The 21,591-nt window shown below is 49.0% G+C and overlaps 1 protein-coding gene across 1 annotated transcript in view; it reads left to right on the top strand.

The window, feature by feature from the left end:
* Nucleotides 1-21,159, top strand: part of TRPV3 (transient receptor potential cation channel subfamily V member 3) — a 34,673-nt gene extending 13,514 nt beyond the window's left edge. Inside the window, exons 5-18 of the mRNA XM_066366253.1 lie at nt 399-553; nt 1,306-1,482; nt 5,952-6,092; nt 8,463-8,743; nt 10,641-10,817; nt 11,768-11,926; nt 12,583-12,684; nt 13,866-13,939; nt 16,349-16,514; nt 18,008-18,074; nt 18,626-18,900; nt 19,447-19,559; nt 20,629-20,708; nt 20,880-21,159. Of these exons, the coding sequence (XP_066222350.1) occupies nt 399-553; nt 1,306-1,482; nt 5,952-6,092; nt 8,463-8,743; nt 10,641-10,817; nt 11,768-11,926; nt 12,583-12,684; nt 13,866-13,939; nt 16,349-16,514; nt 18,008-18,074; nt 18,626-18,900; nt 19,447-19,559; nt 20,629-20,708; nt 20,880-20,977 (2,065 nt within the window). The 3' untranslated portion in view covers nt 20,978-21,159. The remainder of the gene's footprint in view (nt 1-398; nt 554-1,305; nt 1,483-5,951; nt 6,093-8,462; nt 8,744-10,640; nt 10,818-11,767; nt 11,927-12,582; nt 12,685-13,865; nt 13,940-16,348; nt 16,515-18,007; nt 18,075-18,625; nt 18,901-19,446; nt 19,560-20,628; nt 20,709-20,879) is intronic.
* The last annotated feature ends 432 nt before the right edge of the window (nt 21,160-21,591 follow it).

Raw genomic sequence — 21,591 nt, forward strand, 5'->3', positions numbered from 1 at the left:
TTTAGGCATCGTGACAGGTACACGGAGATGTCGGGAGTGCCGGGTCCTGTAGGCACAGGCATCGTGACAGGCACACGGAGATGTCGGGAGTGCCGGGTCCTGCGGGCACAGGCATCGTGACAGGCACACGGAGATGTCGGGAGTGCCGGGTCCTGTGGGCACAGGCATTGTGACAGGCACACGGAGATGTCGGGAGTGCCGGGTCCTGTGGGCACAGGCATTGTGACAGGCACACGGAGAGGTTGGGAGTGCCGGGTCCTGTGGGCACAGGCATTGTGACAGGCACACGGAGATGTCGGGAGTGCCGGGTCCTGTAGGCACAGCCGCTCTGGTGGGGTCGGGGAGAGAGTGAGGTGGTGGTGCACTTGTGATGAGTTGGAACATTTTTCTGGCCTCAGTGCAAACCTGGCCAAAGAAGAGCAGAGGCGAAAAAAGAAGCGGCTGAAGAAGTGCATCTTTGCGGCCGTGTCAGAGGGCTGCGCGGAGGAGCTGCTGGAGCTGCTGCTGGAGCTGCAGGAGCTTTGCAAGAGGCGCCGCAGCCTGGACGTGCCAGGTCAGTGCCTGGCCCTGGCGGAGGGTGCAGAGCAGGGCCTGCTTGGCTCCTGCTGTCCACCTTCCCTCCCACCAACCCACGGGGCTGGCGTGCGAGAAGCTGGAATGCTGGCTTAGGGACTTTGAACCTGACTCTGAGGGCAATGGGGAGCCATGGAGGAGCTTAGACAGGGGAGGGTCATGGTCTGACTACTGCCTGAGGGAGGATGGGGGTGGAACCGGGGAAGGTTGCCAATGTCCAGGCAGAGTTGGGCCCCCAGCAGCAGGGCTGGAGGGTGGGGGGAACAGCACTTCAGGCAGTGGCATGGGCAGGACTCAGGGAGTGAGGGAGAGGAAGGAGTCGGTAGTGCCGTTAGTGACCTGGTGGAGGGTGGAGCCCACGTTGTCTGGGGGACTAGGGGAGTAGCAGGTTAGGAGGCGTGGATGAGCTCTATCTGTAGGCTACCAGGAGCGAGCAGGCTGGGGATTTCAGACCTGAGGTAGACAGTGGGAAGCCGTGCAGTGGGTAAAGTTGGCCCCTACCAGGGAGAGGGTAAAGAAGCCAGAGTGAAAGCCCTCTGGTAGCTCTCCTGGGCCTCTACCAAGGAAGAGCCTGCAAAGGGGCTGGAGGAGGGTGGAGGTGTGGGTGCGTGGGCTCAGGGGTCCAGCAGAGGGCGCGCAGCAAGGTCTGGAGGTCTGAGGCTGCAGCTCCCACTCTCCGGCCTCCCCTCCTCTAAGCCCCTCCTGTGGCTCCCCCCGTGTCCCTGCCTACAGACTTCCTCATGCACAAGCTGACTGCCTCAGACACAGGAAAGACCTGCCTGATGAAGGCCTTGCTGAACATCAACCCCAACACCAAGGACATCGTGCGGCTCCTGCTCACCTTTGCTGATGACAACGACATTCTGGACAGGTTCATTAACGCCGAGTATACCGAGGAGGCCTATGAAGGTACCTGCCTGTGGGAGGGGCGTGTAGACAGCGGGTGATGGCCAGGCTATGCAGAGGCATTGCTGTCACTAAAAGCCTGAAGCACATGTCGTGGCGCTCAACACATAGCAGGCACTCCTCTCTTCCTTCCTTCATTGTGCAAATAAATTTCAGCATCTGATCACATGCCAGGCATTGTTTTTAGCACTGAGGTGCCGTGGTCAACAAGACAGGTGAAGGCCACTGCTCTCAATAAGGTAATTCTAGATGGACAATGCTTTGAAAATAAAATGAAAGAAACGGCCCAAGATAGAAATGAACTTGGCACATGAGTGCTAGAAAGAAGGCTGGAGATGAGGTTAGAGAGCTGGATGGGGCCAACACATGGCAACTATTAGTATCATCATTGTCATTATTATTAACTCCCCCATTTGGGTCTCAATTTTGTGGCTTCTCTCTTAGGTGGGCCAGGGAGGGAGCAAGGAGACCCCTGGGACAGTGTTTCCCTTCTCAAGAGATACATTGTAAATAATCAGTAAGGGGGATCCCAGGTGAATATTTGGAGTCAACAAACATCCCATTAGGATCTTATGTGGTGCTTGTGGCAAAAATGATGGGCTCAAGTATTACTGGGTGCTTGCTGTCTTGATACACCAGGGGGCACTACACATCTCAGCTTTTTTGCAGGTGGGAGTATACTTTGGGCCCTTAACTTTTCTCATGGGATAAAGCTATTTTTATTCTTATTTATTTACTTAAACTCTGATGTTTTGTAAGGGTTTACACACACAAAACTTCATACACACACACTATTTTACATACACACACAAAAAAAAGTCAAGGATTGTGAAAAACTAAAAGCTATCAATTGGAAGAGAAAACCCAGGGAAGAGTGTTACAACTGAATGCTGAACTATGTACTGAGTTCCCTGGTTGCAAAAGCAAAGAGAGAAACGGAATGAGCTGTATCATGTGTTCAGCCTGTCACTAGGGATTGATACTAGTCCTGTAGCCAGTGCCTCAAGCTTCTCTGTCCTGACTCTTCTCCCCTTTTAGTCCCCTTCTATCTACTTCTTTCTTCTTGTTGGTATTGTAGGGACTCACAGACTCCTCCTTCTAGCAGCACGTTCTCCTTGACGACAGGGATAGACTCGGTCTTCCCCATAGTGGATTCTTTGGTGCCCTTGGGGTCTCACATGAGAGGTGCTTAATAAACATTTTTTGAGTGGGTGGAATAAGTGAAGATTAGTGTCTTTATTAAGGTTTTGCTGCCTGGCTGTAAATCCTTACCTCTCTGCTTTCTGAGCCTCCCCTTGTCCTTTCCTTTCATGAGTCTGTGTCTTGCTGGTGGGTTAGTGGTGGGCTGTGGGCACACTCTCTCTGCATGGTGGGAGGGACCATTTACTCTTGTCTTCCCGGACACCAACCCCTGCTCTTCCCTCTGCTGACACCTTTCCTTCTGTGTTCTAGGCACTTCCTGCTACTTGGGACCATTAGAGTAGCATTTTTCCATACTTCGGGCAATCACTTTGCTTTTCTGAGCCTGAGTTTCCCCATATGGCAGAAAAGGATGCCATCACAACTTTAAAAATATTATTTATAGTATTTTATCAGGGGCCTTCAGAGACTTACTAAAAAAACCAATTTAGTCAATCAAATTCTTTATTAAAAAATTTAAGCATACATTTGAAATTTTTTTTTTTTTTTTTTTTTTTTTTTCTGAAGCTGGAAACAGGGAGAGACAGTCAGACAGACTCCCGCATGCGCCCGACCGGGATCCACCCGGCACACCCACCAGGGGCGGTGCTCTGCCCCCCAGGGGGCGATGCTCTGCCCATCCTGGGCGTCGCCATATTGCGACCAGAGCCACTCTAGCGCCTGAGGCAGAGGCCACAGAGCCATGCCCAGCGCCCGGGCCATCTTTGCTCCAATGGAGCCTCGGCTGCGGGAGGGGAAGAGAGAGACAGAGAGGAAAGCGCGGCGGAGGGGTGGAGAAGCAAATGGGCGCTTCTCCTATGTGCCCTGGCCGGGAATCGAACCTGGGTCCTCCGCACGCTAGGCCGTACATTTGAAATATTATCATAATGGACCTCTAGATATCCACCATAGCAATTTATTTATTTATTTATTTATTTATTTATTTATTTATTTATTTATTTTAGCGTGTGCGCATGCACACACACACAAGAGGGGGAGAGAGAGAGAGAGAGACAGACAGACAGACAGGAAAGGAGAGAGATGAGAAGCATCAATTTTTTTTGTTGTTGTCATTGATTGCTTTCTCAAACGTGCCTTGACTGGGGGGCTCCAGCCAAGTCAGTGACTTGCTCAAGCCAGCAACCTTAGCTCAATCCAGTGAGCCTGTGCTCAAGCCAGCAACCTCAGGGTTTTGAACCTAGGCCCTCAGCATCCCAGGTCAACACTTTATCCACTGTGCCACCACCTGGTCAGGCAGCAGGTCATTTCTAGTTACATAAACAGCATATGAATAGAATTTCATTATAAAACACTCAAATATTTTAATTAAGTTAAAAAGGAACTCTTCACTTGTTTCTTACTCTTCTCTTCAGGGATAATTACTATTGTGTATATGCTTTGAGGACTCCCCTAGGCTTTTGACATATATGTGTATGTGCCTATAGAAATAGATAGCTTTATTTATTCATTTCTCTACTTATTTAACATAGAATAATATTGTACTATTTGTATTCTACAACCTGCTTTTTGGGAGATTAACTATATGTCTTAGACACCTTCTCGTGTCAGAATATTAAAGTCTGCCTCCTCTTCACCTGCTTAGTCTGAGTGTACTGTACTGGGGCTAATTTCACCATTTCCCTGATGAAGACATCCAGGTCATTTCCAATATTTCGCTATAACAATGTCACAATGCATACTCTTGTCTATGACCCTGTGCACAGTGTCCTTGTATTTTAGGAAAAGGCTTTGAGTTGGACTTTCTGGGTCCAGAAGCATGCATATTTAAAATTAGAATAATTACTGACAAATTTGCCACCAAAAGGTATTGCTTTCCTCTCCCCTCAGAAAGGGGCACCAAGGGTAACGTTTTCCCCCACTCTTCACTATTTATTTATTTGTTTGTTTATTTTTGTCTTTGCCCATCTGGTGGGTGAAAAATATTAACTCATTAGGTTCAGATTTTCATTTTCCTGATTACCAGTGATTCTGAACATCTTTCACTTTCTTTATTGGCTAGGTATATTTTTCTCTGAGAAGTGCTTAATACTCTTTTCTCCTTTTCCTTTTAAGTTGTTTGTCTTTCTTATCTATTTGTAGGGCTCTTATTATAAACTGTAAAAAAATACACGTCTCTTTTGTATGTCTCAAATATTTCCCCCAGCCTACCAATTGCCATTTAACTATTTTTTAAGGTGTTTTTTGAAATACAGAAATATTTCATTTCTCTGTAAGCAAACATATCAGTTTTTTCTTTATGGTTTCTGCATTTTGGATCTTGCTTAAGAAGAGTTTCTGTACTATGTAATAGGTTACTTATAAACAAGTTTTCCAATTAAAAATGCTTAGTTCTTTAATCCACCAGAAATTTGTTTTTATATATGGCAAGACAGCAGCTTTTTGGAAAATGCTGTTTCTGGTGGGATATCCTTCAAGCCTGGAGGTTCTGAAGGTTCCACCAGCAGGGTTGATATCCCTCCCCCACCTCCCTGCTGGGAGTTCCTGTTCAGTGCCTCAGTCACTGGCACCGGCCACCCAACACCCAGGCCAGCTACCTGGGCCTCACCAGAGACACCCTTCATTCCCCAAGCCCCACAGACCATCCTGGGACTCTCTCCTAAGGTTCTTTGGATTTCATTATCTCTTTCTCCACTGAAGCAACGGTTCCACTAAGTCTGAGCTCTTTCTAAGACATCCTTCAATTTTGCAGCCAGAGTGATCGGAAAAGGCACATATACAAAACCTGAAAACTCTGGTCATGTCACTTTCCTGCTTCAACACCTCGTGACTTCCCATGGCCCTTAGGATAAAATTCTAATCTCTTCACTGGGGTTATCAGGCTATGAGCTGGCTCCTCCCAGTCTTCCTAAACATACCTGATGACAGCGTAAAGGCCACTTTTGGGAAGCTGCTCACCCCCTTGGACTGGATTAAGAGCTCCTGCTCTGGTACTATAGCGCTTCAACCTCCCTGTAGGTAGCACTTAATTTTCAGAGAGACTGTGTCTTCAGGACAAGAATCAAAACTGCATCCCGTGAGCACCAGATCCCCAGCTCCAGGCTCAGGACCACAGAGCAGGTGCCCCATAAACATTCCTTGCTTTTACATAAGAATGAATGAAGCAAAGAATACAGTTGGGACTCGTGGTAGCTGTTGACAAGACCAGACAGGCAGTTTATTTCGCCATGGCTCCATGGACGGTAGGGAGGCCAGAAGGGGAAAGAAGCCAGACAGGGTTGTCACCGGTGGTCTCAGCCGCTGAGCCCTGCGAGCACACCCCACTCTGTCTACAGGGCAGACGGCGCTGAATATCGCCATCGAGCGGCGGCAGGGAGACATCACAGCGCTGCTCATCGCTGCGGGCGCCGACGTCAACTCCCACGCCAAGGGGGTCTTCTTCAATCCCAAGAACCAGCACGAAGGCTTCTACTTCGGTGGGTGCTGCCAGCCGGACAAGGGCTAATGGGTGGGGCCCGGGAGGAGGGTGGAAGGAGGGGCCATCGGCTCTGCTCCTTTCCCAAGAGGTGTTAGTGGGCTCGGTATTGAAGACCCCACTGCGAATTTCTGCCGGCTCAGACTTGCCCCGGAGAGCAGAACCTGGACCAGGGTGGGAACAAGAGTAGATCCATCTGAACTGATCCAGATAGATAGGGGCTGGGGAGGTGGGGAACCTGCAGTCAGGGCGTGTCACCTGGTGGTTTCAGAGGCACTCAGGTGGTCTAAGAGGAACAGAGATCTGGGAGAAAGAGCAAGGAGAGAGCCCTAGTTCAGGGGTCCCCAAACTATGGGCCCGTGGGCCACATGCGGCCCCCTGAGGCCATTTATCCGGCCCTCGCAGCACTTCCGGAAGGGGCACCTCTTTCATTGGTGGTCAGTGAGAGGAGCATAGTTCCCATTGAAATACTGGTCAGTTTGTTGATTTAGATTTACTTGTTATTTTAAATATTGTATTTGTTCCCATTTTGGTTTTTTACTTTAAAATAAGATATGTGCAGTGTGCATGGGGATTTGTTCATAGTTTTTTTTATAGTCCAGCCCTCCAACGGTCTGAGGGACAGTGAACTGGCCCCCTGTGTAAAAAGTTTGGGGACCCCTGCCCTAGTTTATAGGCAAAGAGACAGGTTCTAAGCAGAGAAATGACTTGCCCAGTGTGGTATGGAGTGGATGTAGGTGTCCTGGCGGCCAGCTCTGTCCTCTGTCCTCTGTCCTCTGTCTTCTGTGCTCAGTGCCTCTCAGGACTGCAAAAGGGGAGTCAACAGTGTGAGGGTGAAAATTCCCTCAGCGACAAATTAGAGAGTCCAAAAGCAATTGGGATTAGGATATTCTAAGGTGAAAAATATTTTTTAAAATGTGTAATTTAGATATAGTCAAATTCACCCTTTTATTTACAGTTCTGTTCATTTGCACAAATGCGTAACACTGTGATCAGGACAGGAAACGAACAACTAAAATTTTCTAGTACCACTTTGTAGTCAACCCTGCTTCCCACCTCACCCCAGCCCAGCCCTGACTGACTAGCAACCACTGACCTGTTTTCTCTTCTGGATGGTTTTTATTTATTTATTTATTTATTTATTTATTTTATTTTCTTCTGAAGCTGGAAACGGGGAGAGACAGTCAGACAGACTCCCGCATGCGCCCGACAGGGATCCACCCGGCACGCCCACCAGGGGCGATGCTCTGCCCACCAGGGGGCGATGCTCTGCCCCTCCGGGGCGTCGCTCTGCGCGACCAGAGCCACTCTAGTGCCTGGGGCAGCGGCCAAGGAGCCATCCCCAGCGCCCAGGCCATCTTTGCTCCAATGGAGCCTTGGTTGCGGGAGGGGAAGAGAGAGACAGAGAGGAAGGGGGGGGGGTGGAGAAGCAAATGAGTGCTTCTCCTATGTGCCCTGGCCGGGAATCGAATCTGGGTCCCCGGCACGCCAGGCCGACGCTCTACTGCTGAGCCAACCGGCCAGGGCCTCTGGATGGTTTTGAATCAGTAGAATTAGACGATTTGGGTGGCCTTGTGGACAGAGTCTTGTCCAGTCCATTGCCAAGCGTCAGACCTGTTTGGAGCCACTGTTGGGAAACATTAGTTGGGTGGATTGAAGGAAGGGGACAGGACGGAGTTTGGGAGGTAAGCCGCAGGAGACCTGCTATCCAGCCCTGGTTTTGCCTCCGGCTTACTGTGTGACCCTGTGTGAGTCACCTGCCTTCTTTCTTCTTAAATATTTGTTGACTACTTACTGTATACACTAGGCACTGTGCTAGGTGTTTGAAATATATCAATGAATGAAACAAAGATCCCTGCCCTAATGGAACTTTCATTCTCGATGGGAAAGAGACCATCAATAATAAATGCAATAAATAATGTTAAGTAATATGTTAGAAAATGATAAGTACTATTAAAAAATAAAAAGTAAAGCGGTAGAAGTGGAAATAGAGTTCTAGGACAGGAAGGAAGTGAATTTCAATGTTAAATATAGCAGTTAGGGTGACTGATTGAAAAGGTGACATTTGAACAAAGAGTTGAAGGAAGTAAGGGAGTGAGTGATACAGATATCTGAGAAATAGCACTGCAGGTAGAGGGGACAGTCTGTGCAAAGGCCCTGAGGTAGGAAAATGCTTGGTGTGTTTAAGAAGAGAAGTTATTGCAATGATCTAACTTCAGTTTCTCCCCATACAAGGGGAGCTGGGAAGAGGGACAGGAAACCTCAGCAGTCAGTCCTACCGAGATGGTCAGGATATGGACTTTGGTCCTGGGACTTGGGGAACACGGCTCTGGTCTATGAGAGAACTGAGCCCCCGTGCTCCTCCCTCCAGGTGAGACACCCCTGGCCCTGGCAGCATGTACCAACCAGCCTGAGATTGTGCAGCTGCTGATGGAGAATGAGCAAACAGACATCACCTCGCAGGACTCACGGGGCAACAATATCTTACATGCCCTGGTGACAGTGGCCGAAGACTTTAAGACACAGAATGACTTCGTTAAGCACATGTATGACATGATCTTGCTGAGGAGCAGGAACTGGGAGCTGGAGACCATGCGCAACAATGATGGCCTCACCCCGCTGCAGCTGGCTGCCAAGATGGGCAAGGCTGAGGTGGGGCTTGGTGGCAGGTGGGAGGGCGGGAGGCACTCTACCATCTGACAGCCCTGGGGCCCCATGGGTCATACTTCGGCCAGGGGTAGTTCTCAGCCTTAGGTTTGGAAGTATAGTTATGGCCTGAGGTGGGTTTGTTCCGAGTGACCACACAGAGCTGCTGAGATGCAGTGCGTGGGCCTGCCCTCTACATTTTAGTTCCGGACATTCCATGGTTTTTTGTTTTTTTTTTAAAATTTTATTTATTCATTTTTTAGAGAGGAGAGAGAAAGGGAGAGAGAGAGACAGAGAGGGAGAGAGAGAGGAGAGAGAGACAGAGAAGGTGGAGAGGAGCTGGAAGCATCAACTCCCATATGTGCCTTGACCAGGCAAGCCCAGGGTTTCAAACAGGCAACCTCAGCATTTCCAGGTCGACGCTTTATCCACTGCGCCACCACAGGTCAGGCCCATTCCATGTTTTTATCTCTTGCACTGGGACCCCCTGTTTCTGGGGCCAGAGTGGGGGAGCCTTAAGGTTGTAGTGACATAATATTTCAAATGCCTTGTGGCTGAGGATTCCTGTGTGGCAAGATGCTGAGTAGAAGCTGACTGTTTGATCCTTGGGGCCTTCAGCCTCTCCTGAAGACAGGAGTCCCAATGCGCTGCTACTCCTCAACTTTGGGGAGACCCCAGCCTGTCCATCAGGTTGAAACTCTGAGCCAAGACTGCAGCAGAATATGTGGCCGCTTATGACCCTTTGTGCCTGTGTGATGTGTCCATGGAACTCAAGGCTTGACTGGGATCCTTGGTGGAGACTTGAGCTGGGGCGGGCTCATAACTCTTGGTGGCCGGAGCCATGTGTGGTGTGAGATCAAGGTTGGAGCAGTGGGGAATGGGTGCCCTGAGGGCATTGTGTCCTAGTCCAGTGGTCAGAGCTGGAGCCCACAAGGGACCTTTTCATTCTCCTGGTGGGGGAGGAGGGGATGGAGAATGGCTTTGACAAAGGAGGAATTGTGTCCCTCCCCCTTCCCTCCTCTTGCTTCCTCCCTTCCTGTGCTTAAGACGCAGTCCCTGTCTTTGGGGAGAACTGTCCTGTCCCTAGGAGCCCTCTGCTTGGGCTGTAAAGACATGGCTCCCACACGAAATTAGATGGGAACTCCACTGAGTCTCATGAGGTCACTTGCTCTGACACTGCTCTCCTTAACAGGTCCCTCCTGAGTCTTGGGTTGGTGCCTCAGGAAGCCCTGGCCCTCAGGGTTCCAGGGTATCTCAGGGTTCAGCTTTTGGAGAGTAGTGAGCTGGAGAGCTGTGGCTGTCCATGTGGCCTGCCCTCTGGAGCCACCCAGGAAGCTTTACAGGATACGGGTGTCTGGGACCCCCTCCAGAGATTTGCATTGAGTTAATGGTGTGGGGTATTGTAAATGTTCCCCAGTGACCTAATATGCAGCAGAGTTTGAGGATCACTAACTTAAGGTGGGTCCCCCGGCTTCTCTGTAAGGCTGGTGTCCTGCATCACCCTGTGTCTGGCCAGAGTTGTGAACCTCAACTGGCAGGGTCTTGACTAAAGGTAGGATGTGGAAGCTGGAAAAACTTCTAGCTTCTTCTCAGATCCAGGCCAAACAGAAACGATTTCTCATAAATATCAGTTGCTAGATTCTTCACTGCACTGGGTTTTAAGAGCCAATTGTGTAGTCTCCCCACAGTGTGCAAAGGGTCTTTGCACCTTTTATCTCTGGTATTCACAACCCCTGCCGAGATGGGCAGAACAGTGAGTTTCTCATCCATTTCACGGATAAAGCTGGGTCCAGGGGTCACAGCATCTGGTGCAGAGGCGAGACTCAATCTATCCTTGATGAGAACACCTTCCTGGCTTTTTTGGCCCCATGCTCTGTTCTGTGGCTCCTCTTCTTGACCTTAGATTCTGAAGTACATTCTCAGTCGCGAGATCAAGGAGAAGCCACTGCGGAGCCTGTCCAGGAAGTTCACCGACTGGGCATATGGGCCCGTGTCGTCCTCGCTCTACGACCTCACCAACGTGGATACCACGACGGACAACTCGGTGCTGGAAATCATTGTCTACAATACCAACATTGATGTGGGTCTCCCTGAGGGCTGGGGGAGGTCAGGGCCGGAGGCTGGGCTCTGGGGACACTGGGAAGACCCCATATCACTACCTGGACATGTCTGCAATCCTCCATTTTTTTCCTTTAGTGGGTGGAGTTGGCACAATATAGATAAGACCTGTATGGAGTCACTTGTGCCCAGTGGTCCTTGGGTGAGGTCTCCTGGCCCCAGAATCATGGGAGGTATGGGGGCGGGGATGGCTGGTGTTTACTTTCTCCATCTTGTTTCCCCCCCATCTCCCTATTCATTCTATATGACCGTACTTAGAATTCCTCTTTCCCCTACACTTGGCCCCAAATAAGGGTCAGGGAGTTCATAGCTGTGGCAATCAGGGAGGCCAACCTGGAGGAGGCAAGAGGGAGAGGTCAGTGGAGCTGGAGGGCAAGAGAGAGGATCAGCAGCGAGAAGTTTTTGGCTGTGGCAGAAAGTGCTGCAGCAGACTGGGTCTTCATTCTTTACGTTTTACTGAGAATCATGCTTCCCAGAACCCACCTTGTTTGGGGTCTTCAGGACCCTCAGGGCAGCCCGGTGGGTAGGGCAGTTTGAATAATATCAGTTGTATAGATGAGGAGATGAAGGATCAGAGACAGTCACGGGCTTTCCTAAGGTTATACAGTGAAGAGGGGCTAAGTTGGATCCAGAGCCGCAGCCACACTCCTTCCTTCTAGCCTTCGCTCCCCACTGAATGTCAGGTGCTTCTGCTGGAAGACCCTCTCCTGTGGTGTCTGGCTGCTGCCTGGGCCCCCTGGCGAGGAGCCTCAGGAGCCCTAAGTAAATTACTCTCCTGACATTTCCTGCTAAACCAGTCCATTGGACTTAATGACAGTCCTGACTCAGAGCTTCCTTTGTAATGAGGGCCTCTGACAATGTTCGCGCCCCCCCCCCCCCGTCTCCATGGTGACTGTGGTGGTCTACCCCTAGAACCGGCATGAGATGCTGACCCTGGAGCCTCTGCACACGCTGCTGCGTATAAAATGGAAGAAGTTTGCCAAGTACATGTTCTTCCTGTCCTTCTGCTTTTATTTCTTCTACAACATTACCCTGACTCTCATCTCTTACTACAGACCACGGGAAGAGGAGGTATGTGGGCCCCTTAATTGGGGGGATGGGTGGGCAGAGCTACAGAGCTGCCCCATGTGCAGATGGGGAAACAGGCCCAGAGAGGCCGAGAGATTTTCGTGGGCTTCCCTACTTGTCCTTCACAGTTTTTAGGGAACTGAATATGTCCATATGTCCCAGGGCTTAGCTGGGCTGAACCCCCGATGCTCAGCCCAGGCTGACCTGTACTGGGCTAGACCTGGAAAATTAGGAGACTTGAAGCCCTGGCTCTGTCTAAATCTAGAGCTGCTTGGGTGTTTCTGAGGTGAGGGCCACAGGATATGGTGTAGGGGAATGTCACTTACACCACTCTGTGCCTTAGCATCTATTACCCAGAGTTTCAGGTTTATTTAATTGTGATGAGGGCCTGTGAGCGTCTGAATGTGGATGAGTTCTTGTAAAGACAAATGCCACGAGATGTGAGGATTGTTATAGCATGAACTGGATCATGTTCCTCGCGGTGGAGATCTGGGCGCTGCAGCCCCATCTCTAGCCCTGTACAGAGATTAGGCTTCCTGCTAGCTGCTGGCCATTTTGAGGGGTCAGCATGTGTACATGCGTGTTCCCTCCAGAGCTGACACCACCCCTGCTTTTCTCACTCCTCTCCCTGCACCGTCCCTTCCTTCCCTTCTTCCCAGGCCCTCCCACACCCCTTGGCCCTGACACACAAGATGGGGTGGCTGCAGCTCTTAGGAAGGATGTTTGTGCTCATCTGGGCTGTGTGCATTTCTGTGAAAGAGGTGAGTGGGCCATGAAATTCTCCCAGACTGGCCTGTGGTGCTGGCTTGTGACAGCGGGCTTGGTTTTGATTCTATCGTCCTTTGCCATTACTGCTGGGGCGGGGGAGGCTCTTGGGGAGCCATTTTCTTTCTAAGCTTTAAATTTCTCAGTCACAAAATGGGAATAAATAAGTAAGCAGACCTATTTTACCTACTTCATCAGTGCACCCCTCCATTCATCTCTCCATCTATTTGTCATTTACCCACCCGCCCCAGCCACTCAGCAACCCCTCCTCCTCTCCCCTCTGTCTACCCATTCAATCCCCTGCCCTCTCATTGACCCAGCCACTCATTCATCCATTTGAATACCCATTCATCCTTACCTACTGTCCTCCCATCCTTCCATCTTTCCATCTCTTTATCAATCAATCACTTGATCGATCCATCCATCTAGCCAACCAATAAGTCAAAACATATATTTTGAACATCATCTCATGTGGTTACTGGCAGAAATGATAGCGAGGAGGAAAGACTGTGAATGAGTTCGCAGTCTGGTAGGGGATTTCAGAGGGACGCAAACAGCTAGACTTTGAGATAGATGGTGAAAAGGTCCTGCGTTGGGTTGGGACCAGTGCTCAGAGGAAAAGAGATGACTTTTATCGGGGACAGGGGAAGGAGGAAGGCTGAGGGCAAAAATGGCACTTCTTCTGGTAGGATTGGGCATGAGGACAGTGGGGGGAAAGGTCATTACAGGGCGGGTGTGGGGAACAGCGTGAACAAAGACTCCAACGGTGGGAAGCTAAGCTATACAGGAGTGGGCAAAAGTAGGTTTCCAGTTGTGAGTATGTGAAACAGTTTATTTTTGTATTGTTACTTATTAATTATTGTATTAGTTATTATTATCATTAACCTGCTTTTGCCCCCCTGTATTTGGGTGATGGCAGGTAGCTGCATGTTGCGCTGTTTTCCAGGTTCTGGGGTGAGACTGAGGGTGAGAGTGAAAGATACATGAAGACTAGGGGAGCATGCACTCCTCCCCTGGGGTTGCCTCTGTCCTCCGGGCACAGGTCCCCTCTGTAGCTCTCACCTGGGCTCCAGCTGGGCCTCACACACTGAGTCTCAGTCCTGGATAAATACCTCCCTCCCTTAAATCCTCTCAATGGAGGAAGAGGCTGAAGCTTTTCTTTCTCTTCTGGCCTCAGGGCATCGCGATCTTCCTGCTGAGACCCTCAGACCTGCAGTCCATCCTTTCGGATGCCTGGTTTCACTTTGTCTTGTAAGTAGGTCTGTCCCCTTGGACCACCTCTCAGGCAGGGCTAAAGTCTTAAATGGTGATAGCTGAGTCCCTCTGGAATAGCCACCCTACCGTGTCACATGTCCCAGTCGTCTGCCATACTCACATGGCCAGGGACTTCCTCTCTTACTTTTGGTAATAGAGGCACGTAGATGCCTGTAGAGAAGTCCAGAAAACCCTAGAGTAGTGTTCACCCTCTGGCTGCAGTGATGGCTGACTCCACCCTGACACAGAGTCCCAGGTGGCAGGCAGCACGGGAAAGGCATGAAGAGGCTTAGCAGTGCTATTTACTTTTTTATGAAGGGTTCCAGCCCAGTTCCTCCAAGTTGCATGGGGTCTAGAAGTTGCCATCTTGGACCCTGGCAGATCAGAGCTGGAAAGTACTTGAGAAATGATTGAGTCTCATCTGCAGGTATGAAAACTGAGGCCCAGAGCAGGGAATTGAGTAACTCATAGCCACTCGGAACTTCAGCGGTATTGAAGCCAGTCACAGCCTCTATGTCATCTTCTCCTCGTGCTAGTGCAGGCTTGACTACCAGAGGGCCCTTGCCAGAAAGCCCAGCTCAGCTCTGTCTGAATGAGGTCATGTGCGACTGACATCTGAGGCTTACACGACCCATCTCTAGCTGAGCAGAGGCTGATTGCATCTGTGGCATGAGTAGAAGAATGTTGGCTTCATAGCTGCTGAAGTTCCTGTCTGGGAGGCTGGGTCTATAGGATCTTGAATCTTGGCCTGATATTTCCAATCACCTAGGTGTTTTATTAAGTATGTACCTGCCTTCCAAAGGCATAAACCAAGTTCTTCATCCCTGTGGGCGGGTGGGGCGCCCAGATACTGCAGTGAATGGATAGGCCAGGTACAGCACTGCCCCATGATGCACATCACACGAGAGTTTGTCACCTTGGAGAAAGTATGGTGATTCCAGAGAAAACCCCATTTGTACAGCCATTGACTTTAGGGAAGACAAAAGGCACCAGTGCATTGTCCTGCTTTTCTGCTGCTTCGTTGCTCTGTTAGTGTAGATGTGCTTTTTCACTTCGGTCCCAGGTGCACCGATCACCCAAACATTTGCTTTTCACTGCACGAGAAAAACAAGATGGCCTGCATCCTGACTTTAACTAGTTACATATTTTATAATGGTGGAGACTGGCTGATGTATAAGCAAGAGAGGTTTTTTTTATTTTTATTATCCAGATGTCTACATAACCAATGGTATATACAGTGTTTAGGAGTAGATTTTGATCTTGTGTAAGTTGTATATATAGTATATTAAAAATTTTAAGTTGTGGGAAAATACACATAACATAAAAGTTCCCATCTTAGCCAATGTTAAGCGTGCAGGTCAGTACTGTTAATTCCTTTTGCATTGCTGTGCAGTCAATCTCTAGATTTCTTTTCATCTGGCGAAACTGAAACTATACCCATTAGACAACAGCTCCCTACTGCCCTCTCCCCAGCCCATGGGGACCACCATTTTACTTTCTATCCCTATGAATTTGACCACTCTTAGGATGTTATTTAAATGGAATCATACAGTATTTGTCTTTTTGTGACTGGCTTATTTCACTTAGCATATATTGTACTTTTTTTAGAAGATAAAAAAGTAAGTTTGAGGAATTTTTGTTATGACTGGCTTTTAAGTAGAGGTGTTGTCAGCTTTTATCATTTTGGTTAAAAATGCAACCATTCATTGCATCCTCAGCCTACCTCAGAGGTTCCAAATTCTATGTGAGAATCAGAAACCATGGGGGTGATTTTAAGAATATGCAGCCTCCTGGGCTGCACTTCTGGTCTTCTGAACCAGAATCTCCTGGGGGCCTGGGGATCTGTGTTTGTAAAAAGTCAGCTGCAACCAGCTCACTGCTGGCCCGACTTGCATCCGGCGATGTGGTCTGGATTTTAAATAGTCTAACACAGTGGTAGTCAACCTGGTCCCTACTGCCCACTGGGGGGCATTCCAGCTTTCATGGTGGGCTGTAGTAGAGCAATCAAAGTATAAATAAAAAGATAGATTTAACTATAGTAAGTTGTTTTATAAAGATTTATTCTGCCACACTTAGCGAAAATCTGACATAAAGTACTTGGTAAGTAATTATTATTATATGCTTTAACTTGCTGTAACTCTGATTTATAAATTTTATAAAGTAAAGTTACTTCCCTATTTTATAAATCACCATTACTGTGGAACCAGTGGGTGGTTAGAAAATTTTACTACAAACAGAGATACAAAAGTGGGTGGTAGGTATAAAAAGGTTGACTACCCCTGGTCTAACAGGTCTAGGGCAGCCATCAGGGTGATGGTTCAGGGCTTAAAGGGAGGTTGAGGATTTAATACCTACCCTGATGCTGAGAAGTAAGTAAGGCCCTTGTCTCCTGTGTCTCCTGAACAGTTTTGTCCAAGCTGTGCTTGTGATACTGTCTGTCTTCTTGTACTTGTTTGCCTACAAAGAGTACCTCGCCTGCCTCGTGCTGGCCATGGCCCTGGGCTGGGCGAACATGCTGTACTACACGCGGGGCTTCCAGTCCATGGGCATGTACAGTGTCATGATCCAGAAGGTTGGTTCGGGGCCCTCTGAGCGTTGGCAATGCACGGGCTGGGAGGGCCCTCAGAGAATGTGCATTTCTCAGATGGGGAAACTGAGGTCTGGAGCGCTAAAGTGGCTTGCCTAAAGGACAGGCTGCTGCCTTTTCTTCAGAATGCTACTGCTTTTGTTTGCCTTTGGTCAGCTGTTAAGGGTCCAGACCCTAAAATGCCTAAGCTTGTTGGGCATTGAGAAGGGATACTCTTTGTGAAGCAGTGGTCTCACTTCCAGGCAGTGGTGTGCTGGTAAGTATTTAACAGCTGGCTCTCTGGGCAACACACACATACACACTCTGATACATAAATGTTTATTATAACATTTACTATATAAAGGATGCAGTACACAATTTCCTTTCTAAATAATAATAAAATGTACACTACTCTTTATTGTAAATTCCATATAGGTAGTTGAGTCCCACTGAATAATGTGTTGATTTTTGTTGAACTTTCATATCTATTGCTAATCTATGATTGCAACTGACAAACAAATGTTATTCCAACATAAATGTTGGCTCATATTTTTCTCTGAGGAGTAAAACAAAGGTGAAACAGTGAAAATATGTTGGAACTTCAGTCGTTTGTCAATGATGTGAGCCAGTTATTTGCTGAATTTTAGTTTTCAAATACTAGAAGACTATTTCGTTATTTCAGTATGTTATTCACAGTGTAACAGCTCCAGATAGGACAGATTTTTAAGTTTAATCTGCTTTAACATTTTCTCCATTGATGTCTTAAATCCAGATCTAGATAGTCAACAAAACGAGTCAATCTCGGATTGATGGCATTTGCCCATTTCTATGGTGTAAATACCCCCACCATGCTGATTTCCAGCTACCAACATGATGTCACTGAACACTGAGCTGGAAGAGATGCATAGTAATACGATTAATAGTATCTCTGCTGTAAGGCTACAATAGATGTAAATAACCTTACGAGCATAGATAATTGCAAAACACAGTAAAACAACTAAGAAGTTATGAGTTTTGACTGTTTATTATTTCCTTGTAAGTATCATTTACTTACAAGTTCACATGATTGAATTTTTATTAATGGCTATGTTTAACAGCCAGCTCACAAAATTTATAAAAATGTAACAATCAGCTCTGGTGAGCTGATATGAGCTGGCTCCAGCACACCACTGCCCCCAGGAAGTGTGAGGACTGCAGATGTGAGACTGTGAAGAAAGGTGCTCATGGACAGGGTGAATCCCAGGGACTGAGACAGACTGTGTTCCAGGGGGAACAAGGGAGAAGGGAGAAGGGAGGAGAGAGAAGAGCAAGAACAGAAGGAGAAGGTGGTCTAGGCTGAGCTTTAGAGCATCAGGGAGACTGGGCTAAGGGGAAGGGAGAATGGCCTGCGTGAGGCCATGGTTAGAGTGGGAGCCTGGGGAGCATGGGAAGCAGTGAGATCAATGTACAGTGATTATGTGCTCAGACTTTACTCTCAAATCATGTTTTTTTCTTTATAGGTCATTTTGCATGACGTTCTGAAGTTCTTATTTGTATATATCGTGTTCTTACTTGGATTTGGAGTAGGTAATTGATTTGTAAATAATAGTAACTCCCACATTTGTAAAGCGCTTTATACAGATGTCAAAATGACAAACAACATAGCAGCCTTAGCAACAATTCTATCAACTCCCAATAGAGCCTTTGCTATGCTTAGCATTTCCCAAGCATTAGCTTTTTACTTCTCTCAACAGCTCAATCAAGGGAGAATCATCATCCCTGATCGTAGGATGATCATAGGGTGACTGAAGCTTAGACTCTAGGATTCAAACGAGACCTGTCACTCTTATCCATCCCCACGGTGGGATGTGCCTCCCAATTGCACATCGATCCATGTGACCCTCACAGCCTGAGATAGGCTTGGCAGGAAGGGCTTTCTGTAGAAAATCAGCTTGATGAAGCTTCTGGAAGAGCTGGGGCTGGAGATGGCAATTTAAATGGCCAGAGGAAGGGGGCAGGAGGCAGGCTGCAGTGTGTGTGTGTGTGGGTGTGGGTGTGTCTGTGCAAGTATGCATGAGCTTGTTGGGGAAGTAGCCAGGCAGTGAGACTGAAGAGAGCACCCCGCTATGTCCTCCCAGCCCTGGCCTCGCTGATTGAGAAGTGTTCCGACGACAACAAGGACTGCAGCTCCTATGGCAGCTTCAGCGACGCTGTGCTGGAACTCTTCAAGCTCACCATAGGCCTGGGCGACCTGAACATCCAGCAGAACTCCAAGTACCCCATCCTCTTTCTGTTCCTGCTCATCACCTACGTCATCCTCACCTTCGTCCTCCTCCTCAACATGCTCATTGCCCTCATGGGAGAGACTGTTGAGAACGTCTCCAAGGAGAGTGAGCGCATCTGGCGTCTACAGGTGAGCCTGGTATGGGAGCCTTCACAGGGGCTCAGCTCGCCACCTGCTATTGCCAACCATCAGCGCTGGTGGAGCTGAGGTGGGCCTGGGAATCCGCATCAGCTTCCTGTGCTTGGCCAGGTCTGAGGAGGCATTCATCTAGGTTCCATGAGCTCCAAGTCAACAGCAGGTATGGGGGCGCTCAGGCTTATGGGGTTGCTCTGCTCAGAGTCCATGGTGTGGTATGTGGATGAACATTGCTTATGTCATGTTTAAAGCAATTTGAACACCTTTCCCTAACTTTCTGGTTTTCCACTTTTGAATTCTGTAGATTAGCTGAACCCACAGGATCTATGCATTAAGCTTCCAGCGGGAATGGAGTGGGCTGTTTGGTGGCACGTGCATGCGCTCGTGCCTGTGTTCTGTGTGTGTGTGTGTGTGTGTGTGTGTGTGTGTGTGTGTGCGCGCGCGCGCAGGTGGCGTACAAGCAGGTCTGTGCCTGGTCACAGGAGCTGTGCTCCTGAGCTGGCTCCTCAGCGCCGTGCTTAGGTTGGTTTCTGTCCCCAGAGAGCCAGGACGATCTTGGAGTTTGAGAAAATGTTGCCAGAATGGCTGAGGAGCAGGTTCCGGACGGGAGAGCTGTGTAAAGTCGCAGAGGGAGATGTCCGGCTGTGTCTGCGGTAATGAGGAGGAAGGGCCGTAGGGCGGTAGTCTTTGGGTGGGCCCGGAGAGCCCGGTCGGTGGATGCTAGAGAAACAGTCCTGCCCCTTGTGGCCCACAGTCATGGTCTGTTCAAGACTCTTCAGAAACTGAAATGTACTCCTCCAGGGTCGCTGGCCCAGGGGCAAGGCTTCCCGAGCAGCAGAAGGGAGAGGACAGGAGACTGTGCTGCCGTGGGCCCCTCTCTGCCAGTTTGGAGGGGCCTCCACAGCCTCTCCCTTTCCAGTGTCTGGTTTAGGAAAGAGTGTCCAGCCTGGCACTCTTTTTCCTCCTGTCTGCCTCATGTGGGTTCAGTGACGCCACGGGGCCCGAGGCTCATTTTGTCATTGGCAATGGAAAGTGAGACAGCTGCTTTTGATAGACATCAAGCTTTTTGATTTTGAAAAAGTACTTGCACAATGTCATGCTCATCTTTCCTGCTAAGTCCATTTCTTCTGACCCCAACCTGACTGCCTGACCCTACAGACTACCTTCCTTAACCCACTTCTCTGAGCCATCATTTCCAACTATAATTGTTACCCTGACAAATGTCTCTAATTCTGACATGTTCACTCAGAGATGGTCTCTGAATGTGAACATTAGTCAAGCCATCGTTTCCAGTTGCACTCTAACACCGTAGACACTGCCTGCTCTTTTGGGGTTTGAATCCTAACCACCTTTTAATGCAGTCTTAAGCCCAGTTAACCATCTATGCGTTTAATCCACACACCCTCACATCTTCTCAGCTGGGGTCCCCCATTCCATTCTCTCCCCTTTCTCCCCACTTCCACCCCCAGAACTGCCTCTCACCCGTCAGGCACACTGCTGCTCTCTGAAGGTGTCCCCATTAGAGCTCTCTGAGTTTTGGGGTTCCACACACTGGGAGGAGACTGAGTCCTAGAGGCCTGGGAAAGTGGGGACTTGAGCCAGTTTCAAACCCTGATCCCTGGGACAGACAGAGGGGAGCTGTCTCAGATACCCCAAATGCCATGCTATCGTTTGCATTTAATGAGGTACAGCTGTGAAATAGAATGATTCTCACACTCACAGGATCAATGAGGTGAAGTGGACTGAATGGAAAACACACGTCTCCTTCCTCAACGAAGATCCGGGGCCTGTGAAACGGACAGGTACCGTTCCTGTCAGGAAGTGTGCCAAGCATTCCTGTCTGACCATGCGATCTTGGGCAAACTGAGTCTGAGGGCCCCGATTTTCCCCATCTGTAAAATGGGAGGGTTGAATTAACACACTTTGCAGACTGCTGTATTTCTAAAATAGTGTGTGTGTGTTTTTTTTTAAAGCGGATTCGAACAAAATCCAAGATTCCTCCAGGAACAACAGCAAAACCACCCTCAATGCGTTTGATGAAATAGATGAATTTCCGGAAACTTCAGTATAGAAGCACTATCTGGAGCTGGTGTGAGCGTCGCCGTCCAGTGCTGCAGGCTGAGCCCCGGACTGTGTGCTGAGGGCTCTGCAGAGCGTCGGACCACCCCCAGGCTGAGTGGGGGCCTGAGAAGCAGTTGTCAGTTTTTTCTGAGTGGGGAACACCCTGGATTTTGTTACTTAGCTGAGAGTTTGTGTAAACCTATGGCCAGCAGTCCTGAGCCTGGGGTCTTTGAAGTCCTGGGTCGAGTCCCCGGGTTCACCAACCGGTGAACAGGTCCACGTGGCTGGGAAGAGGAGCGCTAGAGAAGGGGCGGGGGCCCAAGGGACAGAATTTCTTCCTGCCAATATCTCCTTGATAGCCTCCGGCCCGCACATTCCCCCATCTCCCCTGCCGTGACCGGGTCTTCTGAAGTTAAGGGACGCTGGAACCCATCCCGGAACGTACAGGGGACTGAGCTAAGTCCACTATCCTGGGGGAGGAGGAGAGTGAGTTATGGAAATGCTCTTTCAGAACCTTCTGGGAACAGGAAACTACCCTTGGAATAAGTGCCCCTCGGCACCCCAAGGCTCAAACTGTCTCATAGTGAGAGACCTTTTTTAGTAGTGTAATTAACACTGGGTTTT

This window comes from Saccopteryx leptura, chromosome 2, assembly GCF_036850995.1.
Source record: "Saccopteryx leptura isolate mSacLep1 chromosome 2, mSacLep1_pri_phased_curated, whole genome shotgun sequence".
Classification (NCBI taxonomy): Eukaryota; Metazoa; Chordata; class Mammalia; order Chiroptera; family Emballonuridae; genus Saccopteryx; species Saccopteryx leptura.